The 21270-nt window shown below is 39.9% G+C and overlaps 2 protein-coding genes across 4 annotated transcripts in view; both read right to left on the reverse strand.

Annotated features, from left to right (window-relative positions):
• Positions 1–7326, reverse strand: part of LOC125883415 (serine protease FAM111A-like) — an 87249-nt gene extending 79923 nt beyond the window's left edge. The window contains exons 1-2 of the mRNA XM_049567684.1: positions 5058–7326; positions 2–4389 (exon numbers count right to left, since the gene is read on the reverse strand). The gene's annotated coding sequence lies outside the window, so the exon portion shown is untranslated. The remainder of the gene's footprint in view (position 1; positions 4390–5057) is intronic.
• Positions 1–21270, reverse strand: part of rnf175 (ring finger protein 175) — a 51426-nt gene that overhangs the window by 26545 nt on the left and 3611 nt on the right. For 2 of the 3 annotated variants that reach the window (XR_007448492.1, XR_007448491.1), the window contains exons 6-9: positions 19426–19546; positions 18820–18953; positions 16547–16648; positions 13560–15796 (exon numbers count right to left, since the gene is read on the reverse strand). Coding sequence is in view for 1 of the 3 variants with exons in the window: in XM_049567700.1 (XP_049423657.1) it covers positions 15676–15796; positions 16547–16648; positions 18820–18953; positions 19426–19546 (478 nt within the window). In the remaining 2 variants the exon portion in view is untranslated. Of the gene's footprint in view, positions 1–13415; positions 15797–16546; positions 16649–18819; positions 18954–19425; positions 19547–21270 lie in introns of those variants that run through there. The other variant, XM_049567700.1, reaches the window with a different exon arrangement.

The following is a 21270-nucleotide window of genomic DNA, read 5'->3' on the forward strand; positions in this document are numbered from 1 at the left end:
CAGGGCTTTACAGCATACGAGATCCCTCTGTCCTTATGACCCTCACAGCTGATCAGGAAAAACTCCCCAAAAAAACAGAGAGACACAGAGAGATGCAGGACAAACGGTAATGACAGTATCTTACAACAACATTAATGAAAGTAATAATATTATAGTTATAGTTCTGGCTACTGTGGTACAATATGTTGAAAGTATGTATTAATATCTGGCAGTATACATGTGTGACAATAGTCATATGTGTATAATAACAGAAGAAGTATGACTAATGACTAATGATGGCAGCAGCAGCAGGAGGCATCTGGCAGGACCACGGCAGCAGCACAACCACACACGTCACGCTGTCCAGGCACCGCTGTGATTTAAGTTGACCTCATATCTTGTCTTAAATGTGGAGACGGTGTCTGCCTCCCGGACCGTAACAGGAAGATGATTCCACAGGAGAGGAGCCTGATAGCTGAAGGCTCTGGCTCCTGATCTACTTTTGGAGACTTTAGGGACCACGAGTAACCCTGCGTTCTCAGAGCGCAGTGTTCTGGTGAGATAGTATGGCACTATGAGCTCTCTAAGATATGACGGAGCTTGACCATTTAGAGCTTTATAAGTTAACAGTAGGATTTTAAATTCAATTCTGGATTTTACAGGGAGCCAGTGCAGAGAAGCTAAAACAGGAGAGATATGATCTCGTTTCTTAGTTCCTGTTAGTACACGTGCTGCTGCATTCTGAATTAGCTGGAGAGTTTTTAAGGACTTACTAGAGCTACCTGATAATAGAGAGTTACAGTAATCCAGCCTTGAGGTAACAAAAGCGTGGACCAATTTTTCTGCATCTTTTCGATCAATCAATCTCCTTTTCGAGTGCAGCTGGTGGGAGCAACCTGGGTTCAAAGCTCTAGTTTGGTATAAAGGTCTGTAGAGACTGAAGGCTGGAGAGAATTCTGCTCTTCTCTCCATGCTGTATGTATTAAAGAAACTTGATTCCTCACACCGAGTCCATCACTTCTTCAGAGAGGAGAATTTCCCTCACAAGCTCATCCAGGTTTTTATGTCTTTAATGCCTGGTACACATTACACAATACCAGCCTGATTCTAGCCCGATGCAGCGATGTACGATGTCTGCATGGATCGTAAGCGACAATTCATCATTTCATCTCGTGTAGTGTGTTATAGTAGACGACAACCGACACCATGTCTGGGACGCCTCACAACATTCCAACAGTAAGTCCTGCATGTCTGATTTTATTTTTGTCGTTCACGATTTCTCCCATCACAGCCGTCACTTTGACTAGTAGAAACACACAAGGATCTGCTGCCGTAGACAACTGTATGACAACAACACCCCAGCGTTTTAATATTTCCTCTAGGGATGTTACCACACAGAGTAAAAGGGGGAAATGATGGTGTGAAACAGCAGAGGCACTTTGTCAACCCGCTGAGTTAACGTTACTGTCATTAGCATCAAGCTAGCAAACAATGTTACGTCTTCATAATGGAGACTGACATAAAGTAATGACATTAAAAAACAGTGGCGGGGCTTTTACTCACCACAACTGCAGAGGCTCCCAGCTTCATTTGAAACAAACTACATTATAGACGGTCCGTTATTTATTAATCCCTCTGTGTTTATATATTTACTTTTTATCCGCTCCGTTGTCTTTGTAAAGTTAACACATTGCGCCGTCATTTCAAACTCAACACTCCCTGAACTTGTTTCAAATTAAAAGCCCCTTATAACCTCGGCTGAGAGAATCTCTCCATTTTCTAAAAAGGCTTTTATTGTGAAACATTTGTAGGAACTTGGTTGTGGAGGATTCAGTGGCTTTTATGTTTGCGTATGGTGCTTCAAATGTAGCTCCTGCCATCTGCTGACGCTTTTAGGTGACTACAACAACATGTCAGCTGGCACATGAACACACACAGTGACTCAAATAATAGTGAAAGTAATAAAAATAGGACAAGAATAACCTGATGACATCACACACGCCGTGAAAGACGACCGGGGATAATTGGTGAGTAAGAGCGTGTAGTGTGCCATGTCTGTCGGTCAAGTCACGGCACGATTTTATGACTCCACAATCGTGTAATGTGACATAGTGACTTTCAGAACAGGCAGAAAAGTCGTGTAGTGCTAGTGTGTACCAGGCATAAGGCATTTTTGAAGTTTATTTAACTGATTACTTTCTTCTGGCTTCATCGATAAATACAACTGTGTAACATCCACATAACAATGGAAATTTACAGAGTCAGGGCTTGACGCTAACTTTTTTCCCAAGGAGCACATGTGCTACTAAGTTGAAAAAGTAAGGAGCGCACAAAGAACTTTAGGGGCACAATGTAAATTGATCAAATAATGTGTTTTCTGTAATAAAGGTGATGCAAACAGACATTTACAAGCAAAATTATTTAATGAATTTGTATACAAAATGTACAGAAAGGTAAAATCATCAAGTTTTGAAAAAGTATTGCAATTTAATTTTGTCTTTAATGTTATTATCTTACATATATTATCTTTGCAATATAATTATCTTATATAATATTATTACTATCCTACAAACATTTTCCAGGTCCTCTGAAACTCTGCAGAACTTAAGCCTCTTTCACACAGAGTTTTCGCGGTGCCCACCGCGGGGTAGGGCGCAGAGGACAGGATTTGGGGGAGTACAGGCTCGTTCAGGAGCTACAGCTCCATGGTGACCACTTTTGGGTCTACTTCAGGCTCTTCTCTGCTAATGGACACGCGGCGCCGAGGTGTCGTCACAGCGTGTTGCGGTGAAATTAAAAAAATTTCAATCTGAGTGCAGACTGGCAGTGTGCGCCGCTCAGCTTGGCAGCAGAGCGGTGCGCTCTTGCGCCGTGGTAGCACATACACAATGAACGGGTTCGTCGGTGGAGGTCTGCGCTTTGTGCGCTCTGCGTGAAAAGGGCTTTATTTCCACCCTGCCCAATTTAGGCCCGCATCCCTCAGAGGATGCGGTGCTAAATTGGGACACAGCTATTGTTTGTAATGTCTGCTTGGCTTAATGTTAACTGATCAACAGGTTAGCCTTGCTAACATTAGCTAGTGTTACCAAGTTACTTAGCCATTGGCTCAACGGCCAGCCCACTTTCAGTTGGCTAAACATTGTATAATGTGTAGTGGACGAGTCACTGTTTAAAGCGCTGTTTTTCATGTGGTCTACAGAGTTATCTGCCGTCGAACAAGACAATGCTAACTTGGAGCTAACGTCACTACTCCACTGCTGCTGGCCAACACCATCCAGCAGCTCAGGTCAAAGCCACCAGACCAGACCAGGTAAGAGCTGTTGTGCTGTTTATCCAGTAGTTTGTCTCACCAGACACTATGCAGACATGGAGATATACCTAAAAGTATGACTTGATAATATAAATGTGTGCTGTGATAAATGAACAATCATTCATACACAATCTCCTATGACTGCTGCCATTGAACCAGGGCAGCTACATGCTCCAATCAGCAATACTATGCACATTTGTCACTGTTACTTTTATACCCACATCCTGATTTCCATATGGTGTGAGGTCTGTGCACTGTGTCGTAAGACTAGTGCTGATTGTTGAGCTGACGTGTTTGTTACATTGTACTGCTGAACCTGTGTTTTTCTACTTATGACTTATGACAAACTTTTAAACTGATTCTTCTATTCTTGTACACAGGGAAGAGGAAGAGAGACAGCAACACAGAGCTGCTGCAGAGGGCAGATGAGAGGTTCTTGCAGCACAACAAGGACCTGAATGATGCCCTGCTACAGAAGCTGGAGACTGACACCAGTGTGTTTCTTCATGGGAAGTTAAGTTTTGCACATTCAATTCACACTTGTCCCTTTTATCATTAGCTTGTTTTTTGTATTTAAATAAAAAAAAAATCTAAAGAGAAATGTCTGCTTCTGTATGTTTTCACTTAATGATGTACAATTTAACTGTGTAATAAGTTCAAGTAAAGCTAGTAAAAACAAGTCAAGACCTCAACAGGTTACCCATTTATGAAGATGCTTTTCACAGATGTCTTCAGTCACTGTGTTTATAAAGAAATGAGACCATGACAGTCACAATCATTTATATGAATTTATTGAACTGAAGGATGAAACAGTATTGGTGACATGAAGTAGTCCAGCAAACACAGGTAAAAGGAGTCAGGTAAGCAGCAACAAAACAGCAAAAACAATGGAGAGTAGCAGCCATAACGTGCAGCATACACAACCAGAACTAAATATAACAAACAATTGAATGGCAGGTTTTTAGGAGGCACCTCCACCGTCCTTTCAGTCTCCCAAAAGCCATTTCCACAACGGACCGTGCACTGCTTAATCTGTAGTTATAGGTGTGTTGTTCAGGGGTCAATCTGCCAGTGTCCCTAAAGTGCTTCATGAGCCAGCTCTGCATGGGGTAGGACAAAAATGTATAGGTAAATAAGCATGTTGAGTGGAGAGTGATCAATACTAAAATCAATATCCATCATGCTATTTAACCCTTATGCCTCATTTAATAAAATTTTGCTTGTATTGAAAAATAAATGTGCATGAGTGTCTGCACATAAATGTGTGTATGTGCAGATACATACAGGGTCTTGCAGATCTGCATTCATAGCATGTGAATGTGCTGTACATTTAATGTATGAGGAAATGTATAGCACATTTGAAGTGTAATATATCATTCTATTGAGTTTATTACGTTCTATTGATGCCATATATATATATATATATATGAACAGCCAAAATTATCAAGAAAATTAAGTGACAAATGTTCTTAGTGAGGCATATGGGTTAAGAAAATGAGGTTAAACATAAATCACTGACTTGTATTTTCATACAGTTTGTTTACATGCATTTCAAATAGAGTTCATTTCACAGAGCTAAGCATCCTCTGTTGTCCAGCTGAAACTACAATAAGCCCTCAGTTGTCTAAATAAGTACACAGCACATAACGTTCCACATTTGCATTGTGAATTAGCTGTGCTCTGCCAGCTAACGTTAGCTTACAACAAAGGCTAACGTAACAATCTCACATTCAGTGTTACTAAGAGACAAACCGTGTTAGGTTATTACCTGTCTTCTGGAACGTAATTGCCGTCCATACAAATCTTGTCGAGCAGCACAAATACGATGTATCTGCCGTGTTTGGATGCCGATGAGGCCTCGTAGCACCAGGAGTAACAGCTGCACAAGTACGTGGTCTGCCATCGTTGTTGTTGTTGTTGAACGTAACTGATGTATACAGTGACACAATGACGTGGCACCCTAACCACCTTGAGCCGTGGAAAAGCAAATCTCAGCTGGTTCCCAAGTTGAACCAGCTCAGCACCAGCACCAGCACTGGAACTGCTTTGGTGGAAAAGGGGTATCTGTGTATAAGCAAGCCCTAAAAGTTCTGGACAAGAAATATTTTCGTTACCATTACTGCAGTGTCCCTCTAAGCCGGGATAACACTGTAGAATTTCACAACATAAATCTAGTTTTCAAAATTCTCCATGGTTTGTCTCGACCACCACTTGCTGACTTTTTTACATTGAGCAGCAGACTGACCAGATCGGCCTCAACAACTACCCTCATTGTACCACTGAGAAAAAGTTCCTTCAGCCAGTCAGCCTTCTCAGTTCTGGAACTCATTGCCACCACACATTCACAATATTGAAACACACAAAGCCTTCAAACACCCTCTAAAAATAGGGTTAAAAGATGATCAGGCCTGCGATCACAATCAGTAGTCCATACTAATCCTATAATTCTGTCTACCTGCTTGCATGCCTCTCTGCCTCCATGTTGCCTGCTTGACTGCCTATCTGTTTCGCTTGCTTACATGTTGCTTAAATGTGCACTGCGTTTTGTTTTGTATTATTCTGTATTGTTTGCTCCTGGTGTCCTGCCAATATGCTGCATTGCTACTATGTTTGTCTGTTTGCCTGATGTAGCCTACCTGCCGGCCGAAGCTTATTTTCCTGTCTTTTAATGTGCTTGATGTGCTTTCCATTGTGATTATGTGTCACTTCTTGTCTTTTACTGTGTGTGTTATGCCTTCTGTTCTGATCCATGTGCTTTTATACGTGCTGTGCTGTATATTTTACTGTTATTATGAAATGTCTATTGTAATGTTTTTTTCCCTTTCAGCTGGCATTTAACACCTTGCCTGGGGACTGCAGTTGGAAACTTGCTACTCAGCTAAAACTGGCACATTTACAGAAATGTTCATTAATGTGCACTGTCTCTGTACAAATAAACAAATAAATGAAATGAAAAAATTATTATAAATAGAACAAAAGGAACCCAGAAAACGCCCAGGTGTGTTTAGGTCTTTATTTAGAGAATTGCTTGTAGGGTATAGCCTATATTGCATTTTATTATTATCGTTATTATCATGATCACTATCATTATAATTAATATTGCTATTATCATTTTATTATTATTATTATTATCGTTATTATTATTATTATTATCACTCATTATTATCATTGTAGGTCTGAAATCCGCTGTCTCTACCCTTTGTGAACAGCAGACTGTCAGTCTGCAGGATCTTACAGGATCCATCACATGCTGTTGTTTGTTTGAGTGTACATATTAAATACATCCAATATCTATTATTAATCTTCTAACTGGTCAATCACTGCAGTCTGAAGTCTGTGTTTTTTTCAGACCAGAGGCAGTTTATAGATGAAATAACATTGCATTTTAACCTAAATTATGTCTCACAGTAGTTACTTCACTAGTGAGCAGCTGTGTAATACGTGGGATTGTCTGCTGAAAACATTAAGTAGAATTTGTATTTGGGTAACGTTAGTAAACCGGCATTTTTAAAATGTCCAAGCATCCTGTGTCATAGCTACATGTGTGACGTTTTTAACAAATCAAACCGTTTGGAAATCGGTCGAAAATTCAGTGAATAATTCTACTTTCAGATTGTGGAGTAGCTCTTTCCTTCATAGATGTGCATGCACTACCGCCTCCGCTGGTCCTGTACAGTTACCAAGATGGCGGCGCGTTAGGCGCGTCCCTCCACAGTCAGTGCGGCGTCTGTGTGTTTATGGGTCAGCACGTCACGTAGCATCAGCCACTGTAGTTCCGCTACTTGCTTGGCACATGGAAGTTTTAATTCTGCTACCTACACTGAACCTGTAGGATGAGGATCCAAGTTTTAGACAGTTTGGTGTTTCTCTGTGAGGCTAACATCTGTCTGAACATTAAATGTCAACAATGTATTTATAATGATTAACCCTGATACGGTATTCGGCTCTGTAAGACCCGCGAAGACCCCAAGTGTTAGTCCAAATGAAGACAGGACAGGGTTAAAACAAACTGGACATGTAAAGAAAGAATGTGAGTTTCTTACCTGACTGACAAGTCTGACAGCAGAGCTTAACAGGAAGAGGCAACCCTTTAACTGGGCGGTACTCTTCTCATGTTACCAGGCTCGTTCCAGACGAACTGCGCTGAACTTTTTTTATTATATATTTTTAAATCTTTAATTTTCTTTTATTCCAGCAACATTGACACCCTCCTTTTTTCTGTCCGTGCTTTGAGCTGCTGTGACGTGAATTTCCCAAGTGTAGGATTAATAAAGTTTATCTTTTCTTATCCTGGAGAGCAGATGAGATCATCAGGTGGCAGCAGCAGCAGCAGCAGGAGGAGGATTTTTTATTTTATTTATTTTATTCAAGTATCATCACCTTACAAACATTTAAGGCACAGTTAGTGATATTACAGTTGAAGATGTTGAATCAGCTTCTATAAAGAAAAATCAGCACAATAAAACAAAACAAAAACAAATAAACAACAATGTGCGGGTCTCATTCTAGAAGAGTACATAAGTCCATTAAAGAAAACAGTTTGGGGCCTTCTTGTTTGTCACGTAGTACAGGGGTTTCTTATATAGCTCGAGTTCATTCTTCCATCCGTTGATGTGCAGTTTCACCTTGACGTATTTGCATCTGTGAATAAAAAGTTTTCCAAGTGAGATTAGATTGTTCACCAAGAAGTTCTTCTCCTCTAACTGTACTCCAGCTTTAATAGACATCCAGTTCAAAGGGTGCACTGTTATGTGTTAACAACCAGTTTTGAAAAGAAGACCAAAATTCCCTGACATGATCACATTCAAAGACAATATGCTCCACTGTTTCAGTGTCACTCTCACAAAATCCATGACTTGTTGTCCCAGTTAAATCTTACATGTAGGAAGTTGTTAGACGGATAGATATCATTTAATATTTTAAATGTCACCTCTTCAGCTTTGTGAGGGACTGGATAAGATCAATATCTCTTCCTTATCTTTCTTGCCTCCACGTCATTGTAATCACGCAGAATATATTTTCTTTTTAGCTGGTAAGGGTAGTACTGTGTATTTAAAACATTTCTAATAAATTTATTAGAGAATTGTTTACTACCTAAACTGACTCCTTCTACACAGAGTGATCTCATTTCCGAAACATTTGAATGCACCACTAGTTGTTGAGTCATTGTCTTAAAGGGAACTGGAATGGATATAATCACTTTATTGTACTCTTTTGTTGAGCATTGAAAATTATATTTAAACATGATTTAAAAAGTTACCATGTTCATCCATTAGATGTGATACAGCACACATTCTGTTATCCAACCAAGTTCCCAAAAACAATGACTTTCGATTGGACAGAACATATCTGTTGTTCCACAAGGGTGAGCTGTGAGGAGTGAAACTGTGCTTATATATCAGGTTCCAGTAAAGGAGAACTTGCTGGTGGTAATCTGATCATTTCACAGGCAGTTTACATCATAGTCACAGCGCAACAGAAAATCAATGCCTCCAACTTTTTGAAAAATTGCACTGGGAGTGCTAAACCAGAGGAAGTTTTTGTGCAGAATGAATGAATTGAGCCATTTTAATTTTAGAACACCATTCATAACTGATAAATCTATAGCATTTAATCCACCCTCTCCAAATTCTTGACCACATCAGCTCTTCTAATATACTGACATTTGTTTTTCCAAATAAATGTAAAATTTATACTGTTGATAAGTTTAGTCATTTTATCTGAAATTTCAAGTGAGAAAGCAGGCTAAATAGGTCTTGACAGACTTTCCATTTTTGATAACAGGACTCTTCCAAATACAGTAATGTCCCTCTGTAGCCAAGAGTTCAGAATCATTTTACATTTATCCACATTTTTACAAGCATTTTCTCTCTCCCTTATTTCTTTATTCTTGGTGATAACAATACCCAAATATTTGACTTGTGTTTTTACTGCAGTGTTACAGATTCATTTTTTAAAAATAATGTTGTATCATCCGCAAATTGACTAATTACAATATTTCTTTCCAAAATGTTTATGCCTTCAGTACCATTATTTTTGATCATAATCGATAATAGCTCAGCTACCAGAATAAATAGTAAGGGAGAGCTGTTGCAACCTTGTCTAATACCCCTGCTGACTTTAAATCTAGGGCAGGTACCATGTTCCAAAGCTACACAACTATTTATGTCCCTGTATAACATACCAATCAGGTTAATCAATTTCGGATCAAAACCAAAGTAATTTAGAGTACTCAATATGAAGGGGTGCTCGACTGAATCAAAAGCCTTGTAAAAATCAAGGAAGAGAATGAACCCCTTTTCTGACAATACATGACTATAATCAATCCGATCTAAAACCAATCGTATGTTGTTGTGAATAGATCGTCCACCCAGAAAACCAGATTGCGTTTCATCAATAATTTGTGACAAACCTTCATTCTAGCTGCTATGCATCCAGAAAGCAATTCATAATCGGTATTAAGAAATGTGATAGGTCTTAAGTTGTCTAAAACTCTTTTATCTTTGTTGTGCTTAGGAATCAGTGTTATCACACCTTGTTTTATACTGGGCATTAGTTCTTGTTTCTCTATGCATTCCAGTATTGTTTTGAACCGTAAACTTCTGATATCTTTCCAAAAGAAATGGTAAAAGTTAGCCGTGAGCCCATCAGAGCCAGGGGCTTTATTTAATGTCAGCCTCAGACTGACAGCATCCAGTTCTTCAATTTTTAAATCAGAATCACAGGTTTCTTTAAATGTATCATTGATGATGGGTATGAAATTTGTAATTTGGCTAAAGAAGATGGTTGAATCAAATGGAGAGTAAACCGAGGAGTAGAGATTACTACAGAAGATAAAAACTTCATTCTCAATAATTTTGTTATCCTTGTATTCTCTTCCATTAATTAATAATCTTGTAATCGCCTTATTTCCCTGTCTTTTTTTCTCCAGCTTGCTAAAGTATGTTGTGTTTTTTTCTCGCTCCTCCATCCATTTGCTCTTGATCTTACAAAAGCACCTTGGGCTCTCTTCGTAAAGATATTGTCAAGTTTGGATTGCAAAAGCAATAGTTTTTCCTTGTCCTCACTAGTCAGATCTGGTTTGCTGCAACAATGACTAATTTCACAAAACAATTTGCTTTCTTCCCTTCTTATTTCTTTATTTATTTCTTTACTCATTTTTATAGAAAATTATCTAATTTTGTACTTAGCATATTCCCATTTATTACAGAAACTATTTATGCTGTCATCGTTTTCAATTTCAGTTATTATTTCTTTTATTTTAGAACAGTATTCTTTATTGTTAAGTAAGTTAGAGTTAAATTTCCAATAACCTTTGTTTTTTCCTTTTTCCATAATTCGGATGTAACGTTATTTCAGTTATACAGTGATCAGTTAACAGAGCTTTGGAAATTGAGGCTACCTAGATAAATCCCTCAAGTGTTTCCACAGCAAGCCAGTAGTCAATTCTAGATTTAGCGGTACCACTGGGCTTGTACCAGGAGTACTGTTTCTTCCCTGGGTTTTGATTTCTCCAAATATCAATCAGGCTGTTATCTCCGATGAATTCTTCCATAAAGGAGTTGTAATGGTGACTATCAAATTTAGAGGGCCATCTATCTTCCCACTCATCAGATGACATATTCCAATCATCCCCCATTAAAATAAAGTATGTAGGATGGAGTGTTTTCAGCTCTGCTATCTCAGTAATAATATTTTCAAGCATTTGTCTATTTTGTGCGACAGATTTGTGACCATAAACATTGACTAGAATCAAAAAATGACTTTCAATTTTCAAAACTGCAATTAGCCAGTGTCCTTCTCTATCTGCTCTGTGAGTGATCACATCACCTGGAAACCTGTGAAGACAAACTGCAACACCAGCTGACCTGTTGCTTCCACGACTGAACAATACTCTATCCCCCCACATATTAGTCCAAAAATTCACGTGTCAGAAGAATGCGTTTCTTGTAATAACAGACATTGTGCTTTTCACCCTTTACCAAATAGAAAAAAGGCTTTCCTTTTGACCAAGTCTCTAAGGCCCCTCACATTTAACGAAGCAAATGAAATAGTGCAATGCAGCAGCAGGAGGTTACTACGAGCTGCACATTCAGTCCATACAGGAGATCATAAACCTCACATCCGGTCCCATATGATGTCCATTTATTAGAATCAGACCCATATATCAGTTTGTTTTCAGTCTCCAGTTGTTTTAATTATGATAGATTAATTTATTAAAATGTTCTACATGTGATCTGTAGTTTATGTTGATGGTTCATGAACTCTATAAGCTTCACATATTATACAAGACAACAGCTTTCATTAAACATCAGTCAGATACAGTCACAGCTTCACATCTGTACAGGGGTTCATCCAAATACCCCTCGACTCCTCCACCCTCTATCCTCAATCACTTGACCCAGAAATCGATTGATACCCACCATCTTGTAAAACATCTCAATTCATGAAATGCACTCGGAGCAGTCGAGGAGAGAGGAGAGAGGAGAGAGGAGGCTTTCAGAGGACAGGGAAGTGAGGATACACGAGTGCAGCCTTCGCGGAAGTCTTTTACCGACACACCTCCCTGACCGGATATTATTGATTGGCCAGCTGATCGGACTGATCTGATACATTCCAACATCACTGGAGTTTCACACAGAGAGAAAACAAATAAAATATAAAACGTGGCAGTGATACATTTGAGTTTAATCTCTCATCTGTCTTCAGATTCACCATCGAGTTAAAAATCTGAACAAGAAAAGGAAATAAATGACTTTATTCATTTATTAGAAAGCTTTTTCTCTTCACCATCTGCTATTTCCCTCATCAACTTTAGTTATGGATACAATCAAGAGAGTCTGCCTGTCCCAAGAAAATAAAATAAAAACAAAAATAAAATAATAACTTATCAACACACTAATCCTGTTTTTGTGATGAAACCTTATTTTTAAATGATTTCTATATGTATAATGAAATAAATGATTTATAAAGTACTTCAATCTGCTTTTATTGTTTTATCTATTAAATGTGCCCCATGTCAGAAAACAAGACAACTACAGACATTTAAAAAAATTGTGTTAAAAGCCTTTAAAACCTAAAAATAACAGTATGTGTTGATAATATTAATGTCAAAATGTACTTATAATAATATATTTGACTTTTATTAGTACATTTATTTTGATTTTATTAATGCCACATTTTGAAAATTCACACTTTTAAGGCAGCTCAAGAGTCGAGGTAAAAGATACAAAAAGGTAAAACACAAGCTGCGATAAACCATCATTTTCAGACACCGTTACGTCAGCCATCTTGGGTCTATCATACATACATCCTCAAAATGGCCGACATGAAACCCAGAGATTCCCTCACTGACCTTTACACCTTAAGATTAAACGTAAAGTTATGAGCAAATCAGAAATGTTTATTTCCAAAACTAAATTCTGGGTCACTCTACCTGTTAGGTGTGAAGGTGCCTGTGTTGTTCTGGTCAGCAGTGGCGGCAGAGTCAAAGGAAATGGACTGAAGTTCCTCTGTGTGGTTTGGAGCAGGTGATCTTCTCTCCCCGCAGACACAGACTGGATCCATACATTAAGTGGGGAAGCTTCTGGTCACGTACTGCCAGAGCGACTTACATTCAGTTTGTACTTCATCAAAAGAACGCCAGAACTTCGAATCATTTAAATTAGAAATAAGGGTGGTGAGTGAGTGACTCAGAGGTAGGGTCGCATTGATACATGATTTTGAGGAGTACTGTGATATAAATGTTGGCGGTCATCACACAGTGAACATTTGCTGATCTGTGATATTGAAAGAAAAACAACTGGACGGTGAGTCTCTCCTTTATATGAGTTCTTTTCTATGAGGAGACTTTTTGCACAAACTCAAACAAACTTGTTGAATAAACCAACAATAACTCTTCTGTTTTCATTCTGACTGATAATGAGATCAATTCTGTGATACCATAAACCGTATATTTTCAGAGTTATTGTACCGTGAAAATCTCACACAGTTGCAACCCTCCTCAGAGGTCTGTTAACTGTTGTTTAAATGATCTTTTTCCCGCCATGAAGTCTTCAGCGAACCTCTCTGTAACTGTGACCTCACCATTTGTCATCAGTGAACACAGATTATCTGAAACTTAAACTTGGTTTTATAAATATTTAATAAATACAAAGTTAATATCAGCAGCAGTGTTGACAAGAAAGCAACGTCAGTTTGATTTGGCAAAAGAAAGCCTTCCTCCCGACAGATCGACAACTTCCTGGATTTGATAGAAACCCATTCACACCTCAGTGACTGAATATCTGAACGGTGGTTACCATAGTTACAGGGCGCACGCCGCCATGTTGAGAGAACGACAACAAAATTAACACTTCACCTATTTCTGTCTGATCTTTGTAACGTGGTCCTTGAAGGCAAGGGCGTAGGTTTCAAAATTTGAGGGGACACAGACGAAATGGGAGGTTGGAAGCTCCCCGCCAGAAAACACTTTATCTGCATTCTGATTTTTTATGCAACAATTTACAGCATACATGTCATTATTTTTTTGGCCAAAGTAAAAGTCCTCTCTACCATCATGTTGTTATTGGGGGACTAATGCACATTGTAAATACTGAGGAGGTCGTGTCCCCTGCGTCCCCCTGAAACCTACGCCTGTGCTTAAAAGGTATAGTTTACTCTCTCCTACACTGGTTTACATCATGGAGGATCAGCTGCACTGGTATGTCTTGCTCAGCAACATATTAGACAGAGTCACAGTACTTGTTGACAATAACTTCCGGGAAGAAAACGCCTGCGTCTCGTACATGAAATGAACTGAAGCCATGTATACAGTCAATCAGACCCAAACTGGCCGAGGCGCTCTGAGCATGCTCCACAGTTTCCGCCCCGGGCTTTGACCCGGAAGTCCAATAGCATTAAATGTGTAAGAGAAGAAGAAGCCGGTAACAACATGGAGAAATCTACATCCAGAGCCGTGACTGTTTGGACGGACCAAATGTACAGAGCTGTAAAGTTGTCCACCATGGTAGCAGTTAGCTGCTAGCTAACCGTAGCTAACTTGTTTGTCCATTGTTTGGTCTGTGACGTAATAGGTCAACAGGAAAAAGGTCCAATACTAACAAGCTGAAAGGGGGCATATCTCCACCTATCGTAGAGGAGTCAATATATTCCAAATACAGCGTATCCTTGTGCTGATAGATATTTTTTAGGTTGGCAAAATGCGTTTTCCTGCAGCCCTCGTCCACAGCAGTACACTGCTAAGCTTCTGTGCCGGTATATTTGGTTTCTGAGTGATGTTAGCAAAATCCAGCACGTAAAATAATCGCAGCAGAAAGGTCAGAGAGGACGCACCACCGTGTTTAACTATAAATCTTTAAATGTTGCAGTTATGGCTGAAAATGACAACAGAAACAAGCAAGTTTGCTGATTTCACATATCTGTCATTAACTGCCAGTTGTCTCCCCGGAAGTGATTGTTGTTGTTCGCGTGACGTCATGGTGATTCAGTCTACAGTGACATTCTGACTCCACCTGCTACAACAAGTTGTCATCAATCTCAGCTTCATACAAATAAAATCTTAAAGTCCAGTTCAGACCAAAGATTCATGACGAAACAAAACTGTTTTACAGTACAGACTAGAGATGATACGCCGTCTCATGGCGGTCACTTCCTGTCAGCGTTACAGATCAGAAGCACAGAGAGTTGTTGACTAGAGATGATACACCGTCTCATCGTGGTCTGAGCTCGACTCAAGCCGGCAGGTTTTTACTACGTTACAGAATGGAGCGTTGACAGTAGGTGTTTGTTTCAACTCGTCTCGTCATGAATCTTTGGTCTGAACTGGACTTCACAGTACAGACATTTCAAATAAAACTTCTGTAATAAACACAGCAACATGAAATGTAAACAGGTCATGTGTACAACAACTTTCTGGACAGAACCGTCCATTTTGTAATTTGATGTGCAGATCACGGTTGTGTTAGTTAGTGGTGTCAGCAGAGCCAGCAGTGTGCAAACAAACTACAAACGGTTTAAAAAGGCATTCTGATGATACAGTACAAAGAAAAGCAATGACTTAATACAATAAAAACAACATGCATGACAGCGACGTTTCCATCTTCCTTGTGTCAAAACGTTCTGATATGATCGAACACTGTATCTGTGCTTAAATATTTCTGTTCAAGTCGGCAGCAGTTTTTGGCATCGCTGTGTCCTCTGCACGCAGACACCCAGACCACCTGGGTCAGTCTGCTGGAAACTGTGCAAGCGTTCAGTCAAACAACATGTGCTGAGGAAACTAAAGACTTCAGAAGCAGCCTGAGTCAGGTCCTCACAGCGCTGACGTTTATACAGCACTTTTTTCTTGACTCCAGAACGTACTTACGGCGGTGTTCCTCAGGGCTCTATTCCAGGCCCAGGGAGAAATTTATCCCGTGGACGATACCGATGATGATGGGTTGCCAGGCAACAAGGTACCTGAGCCAATCAAGCAGCTGCCCGTACAGGACATGTGTCTTCTCCCAGCTGGCAGGGGGTAAAGGAATTAAGGAAAGTTCAGAAGAATGAGATGAAGAAACATGGTTTGCTGGATTTTAAAGTAGCGGTGAGGGGAAAAAAACGATACAGCATAGTATTGTGATATCTGGTGTGGCAATATTGTATAGATACGGGGACTGACATGGGGAAAACATGTCGAAGCACCCAGAGGAACCCCACACTGACATGGGGAATATTGCAATAATGTTGTATTGTGACAAAGGTATCGTGATAATATCGTATCCTGGGGCCTGTGGTGACTCTCCCCCCTAGTCTAAACTCTGATGCATAACAATAACCTGATATTAAAATCTAACAGGGTGCACATCATGATGCCGAGCAGAGTTCACACTAGACTTTTTTTTAAACAGCTGCTAATATTACAGATTTCTAGCCATATGTTTTAAGCAGCCATTTAACAGCCTACATTTGAAAAACACTTCAAATTAAATAAGTTGAAAATAAACTAAATGAAGAAGCGGCTTGTTGAACAGAGCGACTAATCACAGGTTTGGTGGCAGAGGCAAAGGGGGAAAAGGCCTCGGTGCGCCAAGCGTCACCGCCACCCTGACAGGTCAGTTGTTGCGCAGCTGCCTGGCCGTTCACACCAGAAGCGCATCTCTGTGTGCTGGTCAGTGAGAGACTCTGCTGTGTTGTAATCACACGCAGAGCTCTGTGTCTGCTTCTGTCGTCTCGCTGTTTGGACACCACTACACAGTAAATACAGGAAAAGGATACGGGTTGTTCATCATCCTCTTCAGGTCAACCTTCTCGTTGCAGTACGGACACGTCTGCTTCTTTCCCACAATGCACCAGCCACGGATGCAGAACTCGTGGAATCTGAAGGGGCGGGGCAAGTTAAGGCAGAAACACTGGAGACTGGGAGGTTACAGTGGATGTTTCAACAAGGTCTAAAATAGGACACGGCAAAAACAAGTCAATGAACAGAACAGCAACCAGCAGTTATTATTCTGATAATCGTTTCATCATTTAGTCATTTTACCAGTTTCAGCTTCACAAAACTGCAGATCTGCAGCTGTTCTTTCTCTCACGTGACAGTCGACTGAATGTCTTTGGGTTTGGAACAAAACAAGTGACACTGCTCGCGGAGTCTGTGATCGGCATTTTCACTTTTTTCTTTTAACCAATCAAGTAAATATTTGGCAGAAAACTAGGATATTAGCACGAGCCACAGTTTGAGCCTGAACGAACTGAACTGACCGTGATGTGCGTTTGCTCAAGCAAACAACAAATCTTTCACAGCTGCAAAAATACAGTGTCATTTCATTAAGATGCGTTGGTCTACTTCTACTTCAGAAATTAAGGAGCCAGTCTTTTAAAATATACATGAATTCTGCCACTTTTATCACTGAGTACGTTTACACAGACACGAATATCCCGTTTATGATCAGGTTCTTGGAGAAATTCTTTTATGAGTTTGAGCACGTAAACACTATATATCCTGTTTATTAGAAACCTGATTATGGTACCTGGAGTACACAGACAGAACCTGGGATACTGTTGCAGGTACACCTTATCCTACCTATCCGCCAACTACCTGCACAGACACGGCTTCAGCCAAGTGATGTAACAGAAACACAAACAGCGGCAGCAGCGACAGGGTCTCACTTCTGGAGCCATGAAGAAACAGAGTTTTGTTTTTCAGTGATGAAAGAGGCTGCGAATCTTCATCCACTGCTCCCCTGCCCAAAACGTGGTGACAATGACAGGCGGGCACCACTGTGATAAACTCAAACTAAGTCCTACTCCTGGATACAGACTAACCAATCATAGCGTAGCATCGATCAGCTCCAACCAGGGTCCAACAGCTACACAGCTGTGCTCCATATACTCTCGTGCAGTTGTTTCAGATTCACCTCACTTTCAGGCTGGTTTTGTGGATCTTGAGTTGAACACTGTGTCTGGAGCATGCTGGTGTCAATGATGCTCGTAACCAGGAGAGGTTGGAAGAAGATACACGTTTCTCCCCTGCTCCAAAACCAAATTCAAACCCTAACAAGTGTAGGGTTAGCTAGCTTGCTGCTGGTGGTACAGCCCAGAGTCCTGTACAGGTCCATTTTTCTGTGAGCTGAAACCATTTCCCTCAGTGGAAACAAAGTTTTGATTTACTTTAATTGCACAGATAAGAAACAATAAATTGTGAAGACAATAAAGTCTTGTGTGTGATTTATCGGCTGAAATATGAGCAGAGAAAATCTCTGCTAGCTGCTAGGCTAATTTATACAATGTAAAATGCCATAGGCTTGTGCTAATAACGTTAGCATGTTGTATTTGTTTGGAAACATGTTTAGTATAAGACAGTTGTTTTGTCAGTGAACCTTGTGAGCTGTAATGGAGCTGAATTTTGAAACGTTACCTTTGTTACATGTTGCTGTTGTCCCTGACTTTATATGAGAAGAGGAGAAGTACGGTAGCTGCTCGGCTAATTTATACAATGTAAAATGCCATAGGCTTGTGCTAATAACGTTAGCATGTTGTATTTGTCACAGTCTGATTTTATAAAAGTGTTTGCTACATCTTAAATGTGATATTGACCTGCAGCTGAACACATGTTGCCCGTTTCGTAGAAAATGCTGAGATATATATCGTGTATCGCTCGTCAGCCTGTAAATACCAAGACATGAATTTCTGTCCATGTCGCCAAGCCCTACACAAAAGAGCTCTGTGTTTAGAGAAGGGCACACGGTATCACAGCAGAGGGCTCAGAACGCTGAGGCAACAGGCCTCCAGAGTTTAGAGGAGGTTAAACTGCTGAGTCATGGTGACTCATCCTCTAAAACAACATCCTCGTACACTCGAGGCTTCTTGGTAACGTGGAGAGTCTTCCCTTAACAACACCTGGATTCACCTCCTCCATCTCTCCGTCTCACACCTCTTTGATCCTTTCTCTTTTCTCTTCCCCACCAAGACTGTCTTCTCTCAGTCTGTGACCTCTGACCTCCCCGTGAGGGCTCAAGACACACACAACCATCAGCTGGGTGTGAGGATACATGTGTCCACAGGAGAGCTGGTAGGTGTCTTCTATGAACCCTTCCTCCTCCACGTCCACCAGGATCCTCTGTCCGCACACCGCGCAGATGTCGTTGGTCAGACTCCTGCTGGGCATGCCTCCTTTGTTGTAGTACTGCGCGCGCGCACACACACACACACACACACACACACAAAGGGTTAACACAAATAAAATTAGAAACCTCACAACTTCAAATTTAAGACTAATGACTTTTAAGAACTTACTGCTGCAACACTGAATTTAAGACTTTTTAAGGACCTGCAGACGCCCTGGTTTATATCTAAAGGAATGTCCACAGGACAGATATCTGTGATATCATCTATAATCAATAACAATATTAATACCTTGCTCTCATGTACGAGTAGTAATGGACAGTAAATCATTCGGAGGAGGAGGAGGAGGTGTGGGACCCCCACAGTTATGTCTAAGCATGATGATCTGTAATCACCCATCTGTCACACTGCGTCTAAAAACACATGTATCACGTCTTTGTATTCAGACTTGAGTTTGAATTTTCACAACCAGAACTGAAATATTGTCATTTTTAGCGAGAAATCAATTACAAAAAAAAAAACAGAAGTCCTACCCCGATTGTAGAAGCCATGTAGTCGGAGCAGATTTCAGCAAAGTCTCGTCCCATGACGCCGTAGTAAAGCCCGTAAAACAGCATGATCACACCTACGTCCATGGAGTCCTCTGCCTTGATCCTGCACAGAGACAGACAGGGACAAAGACCAGCTGTCTCTGAGTGAGTGGAGATGATTCACGTGCACTGTCCTGCCAACGAAGCTCACAGAGACGTGCTTTACTGAGCTGAGAGACATTTAAATTGGCAGAGGTGACTTCCAGTCACAGTCTGAGGCTTTAATGTGTCTTCATCAAGCTTTAAAAGTAAAGACAGCGATCTAATTAGCACCAACTGTTTCTCACAATATTACTTGAAATGTTCTGTAGTTTAAGATTGTTAGATGAGGATCTGCTGCTTTCCTTTGTCATATATCACCACACACTGAACCACCTCAGCTTTTAGTTGAGCAAAACACAACATTTAAAGACGTGTGATGGGCAATTTTACAATTTTTGAAACTTTGAGCGATTGATTTAAATAGACAGCAGGACTGTACTGAATGTCTTCAGTGTTTCGCACATATCAATTTATCTGTGGCAGGCTGCCACGATTAAAACATCTGAGCCACAATTAGATTTTCTGTTTTTGGAGCTGGACCGTTCATTAGATGTGCCGTTAGAATTTATATACCATTCATATATGTCGTCATTACGTCACTAACTCAAGAATGACTCAGCAATAAATCACCTCTGCTGGTGATAGCAAGGAAATAAATTACTACTATCTGTAAATCTACATTAGTCTAACTCTTTCAAACCTGATCAGAACTCACCTGAATTTAAAACACAGTTACAAAATAATGTCACAACTTGTGTTTCATTATGTGATGCTTTAACCTCTTGTATTCAAGTTTCTGTCATTTTATTTTTATTTTATTATGTGTCTCTTTTCTTTTTTCTTTAGGTCCACTGTACAACTGTCACATAATCTCTCCCATAACATCTGTTTCACTTCTGTTGCCTGTTTTAATGCTGTTTGAACAAGAAGAAAATAAAAACATTAAATAAAATTTAAATTATATTAGAAAACTGGGAAAAAAGAAGAACAATAAAACAGCAAGAATTTGACATAACTTCCCCTTTCCATATGAGCAACCGGACTAGGCCTGTCACGATAACAAATTTTGCTGTTTTTAGACCATTTTTTACATTTATATAATGATAATAAAGACATAATGATGCAAGTACACCCTTTTAAAGAGAAATAAACATTTACTTAACAAGAATATTTAGGAATGCAAAAAAAAAATAATAAATAAATAAATGTCCGAAATAACTTAAAAATATCAAAATAAATTATACAAAAATAGACTGTCAGTGTCTCACTCTCAGGTGTGCAGTTAAGTTGGTCGTGTTTGCTCTTTTTGTTGAGATGGTTTTAGAACAATCCCGGCACATCGGCTCGTCCTAATTACTGGGCTGCCCTCTGTCATTTGGTTTTAATCCAAAACACTCCCACACAGGGGCCGTGGCATTTGGTTTAGGACCAAGTTCCCTGTCTTTCTCTTTCGCTCAACTCTGTTTTCTTCTGTTCAAATTGGAAATGTGTGCTCCTCCTCTGCTCCCATCTCCTATGGTGTTCCCCAAGTCTCCATTTTAGGCCCAATTTTATTTTCACTATACATGCTTCCATTAGGCTCTATACTAAGGAAAGACAATATATCTTATCACTGTTATGCAGATGATTCCCAGTTGTACCTCCCGTTGAAACCATCAGATCCTTGCAGCATGAATTCACTATTACTACGTATTAATGACATAAAATCTTGGATGGCACGAATAAAGTTGACTTGACTTATTCTCT

This window comes from Epinephelus fuscoguttatus, linkage group LG23 (genome assembly GCF_011397635.1).
Source record: "Epinephelus fuscoguttatus linkage group LG23, E.fuscoguttatus.final_Chr_v1".
Lineage (NCBI taxonomy): Eukaryota > Metazoa > Chordata > Actinopteri > Perciformes > Serranidae > Epinephelus > Epinephelus fuscoguttatus.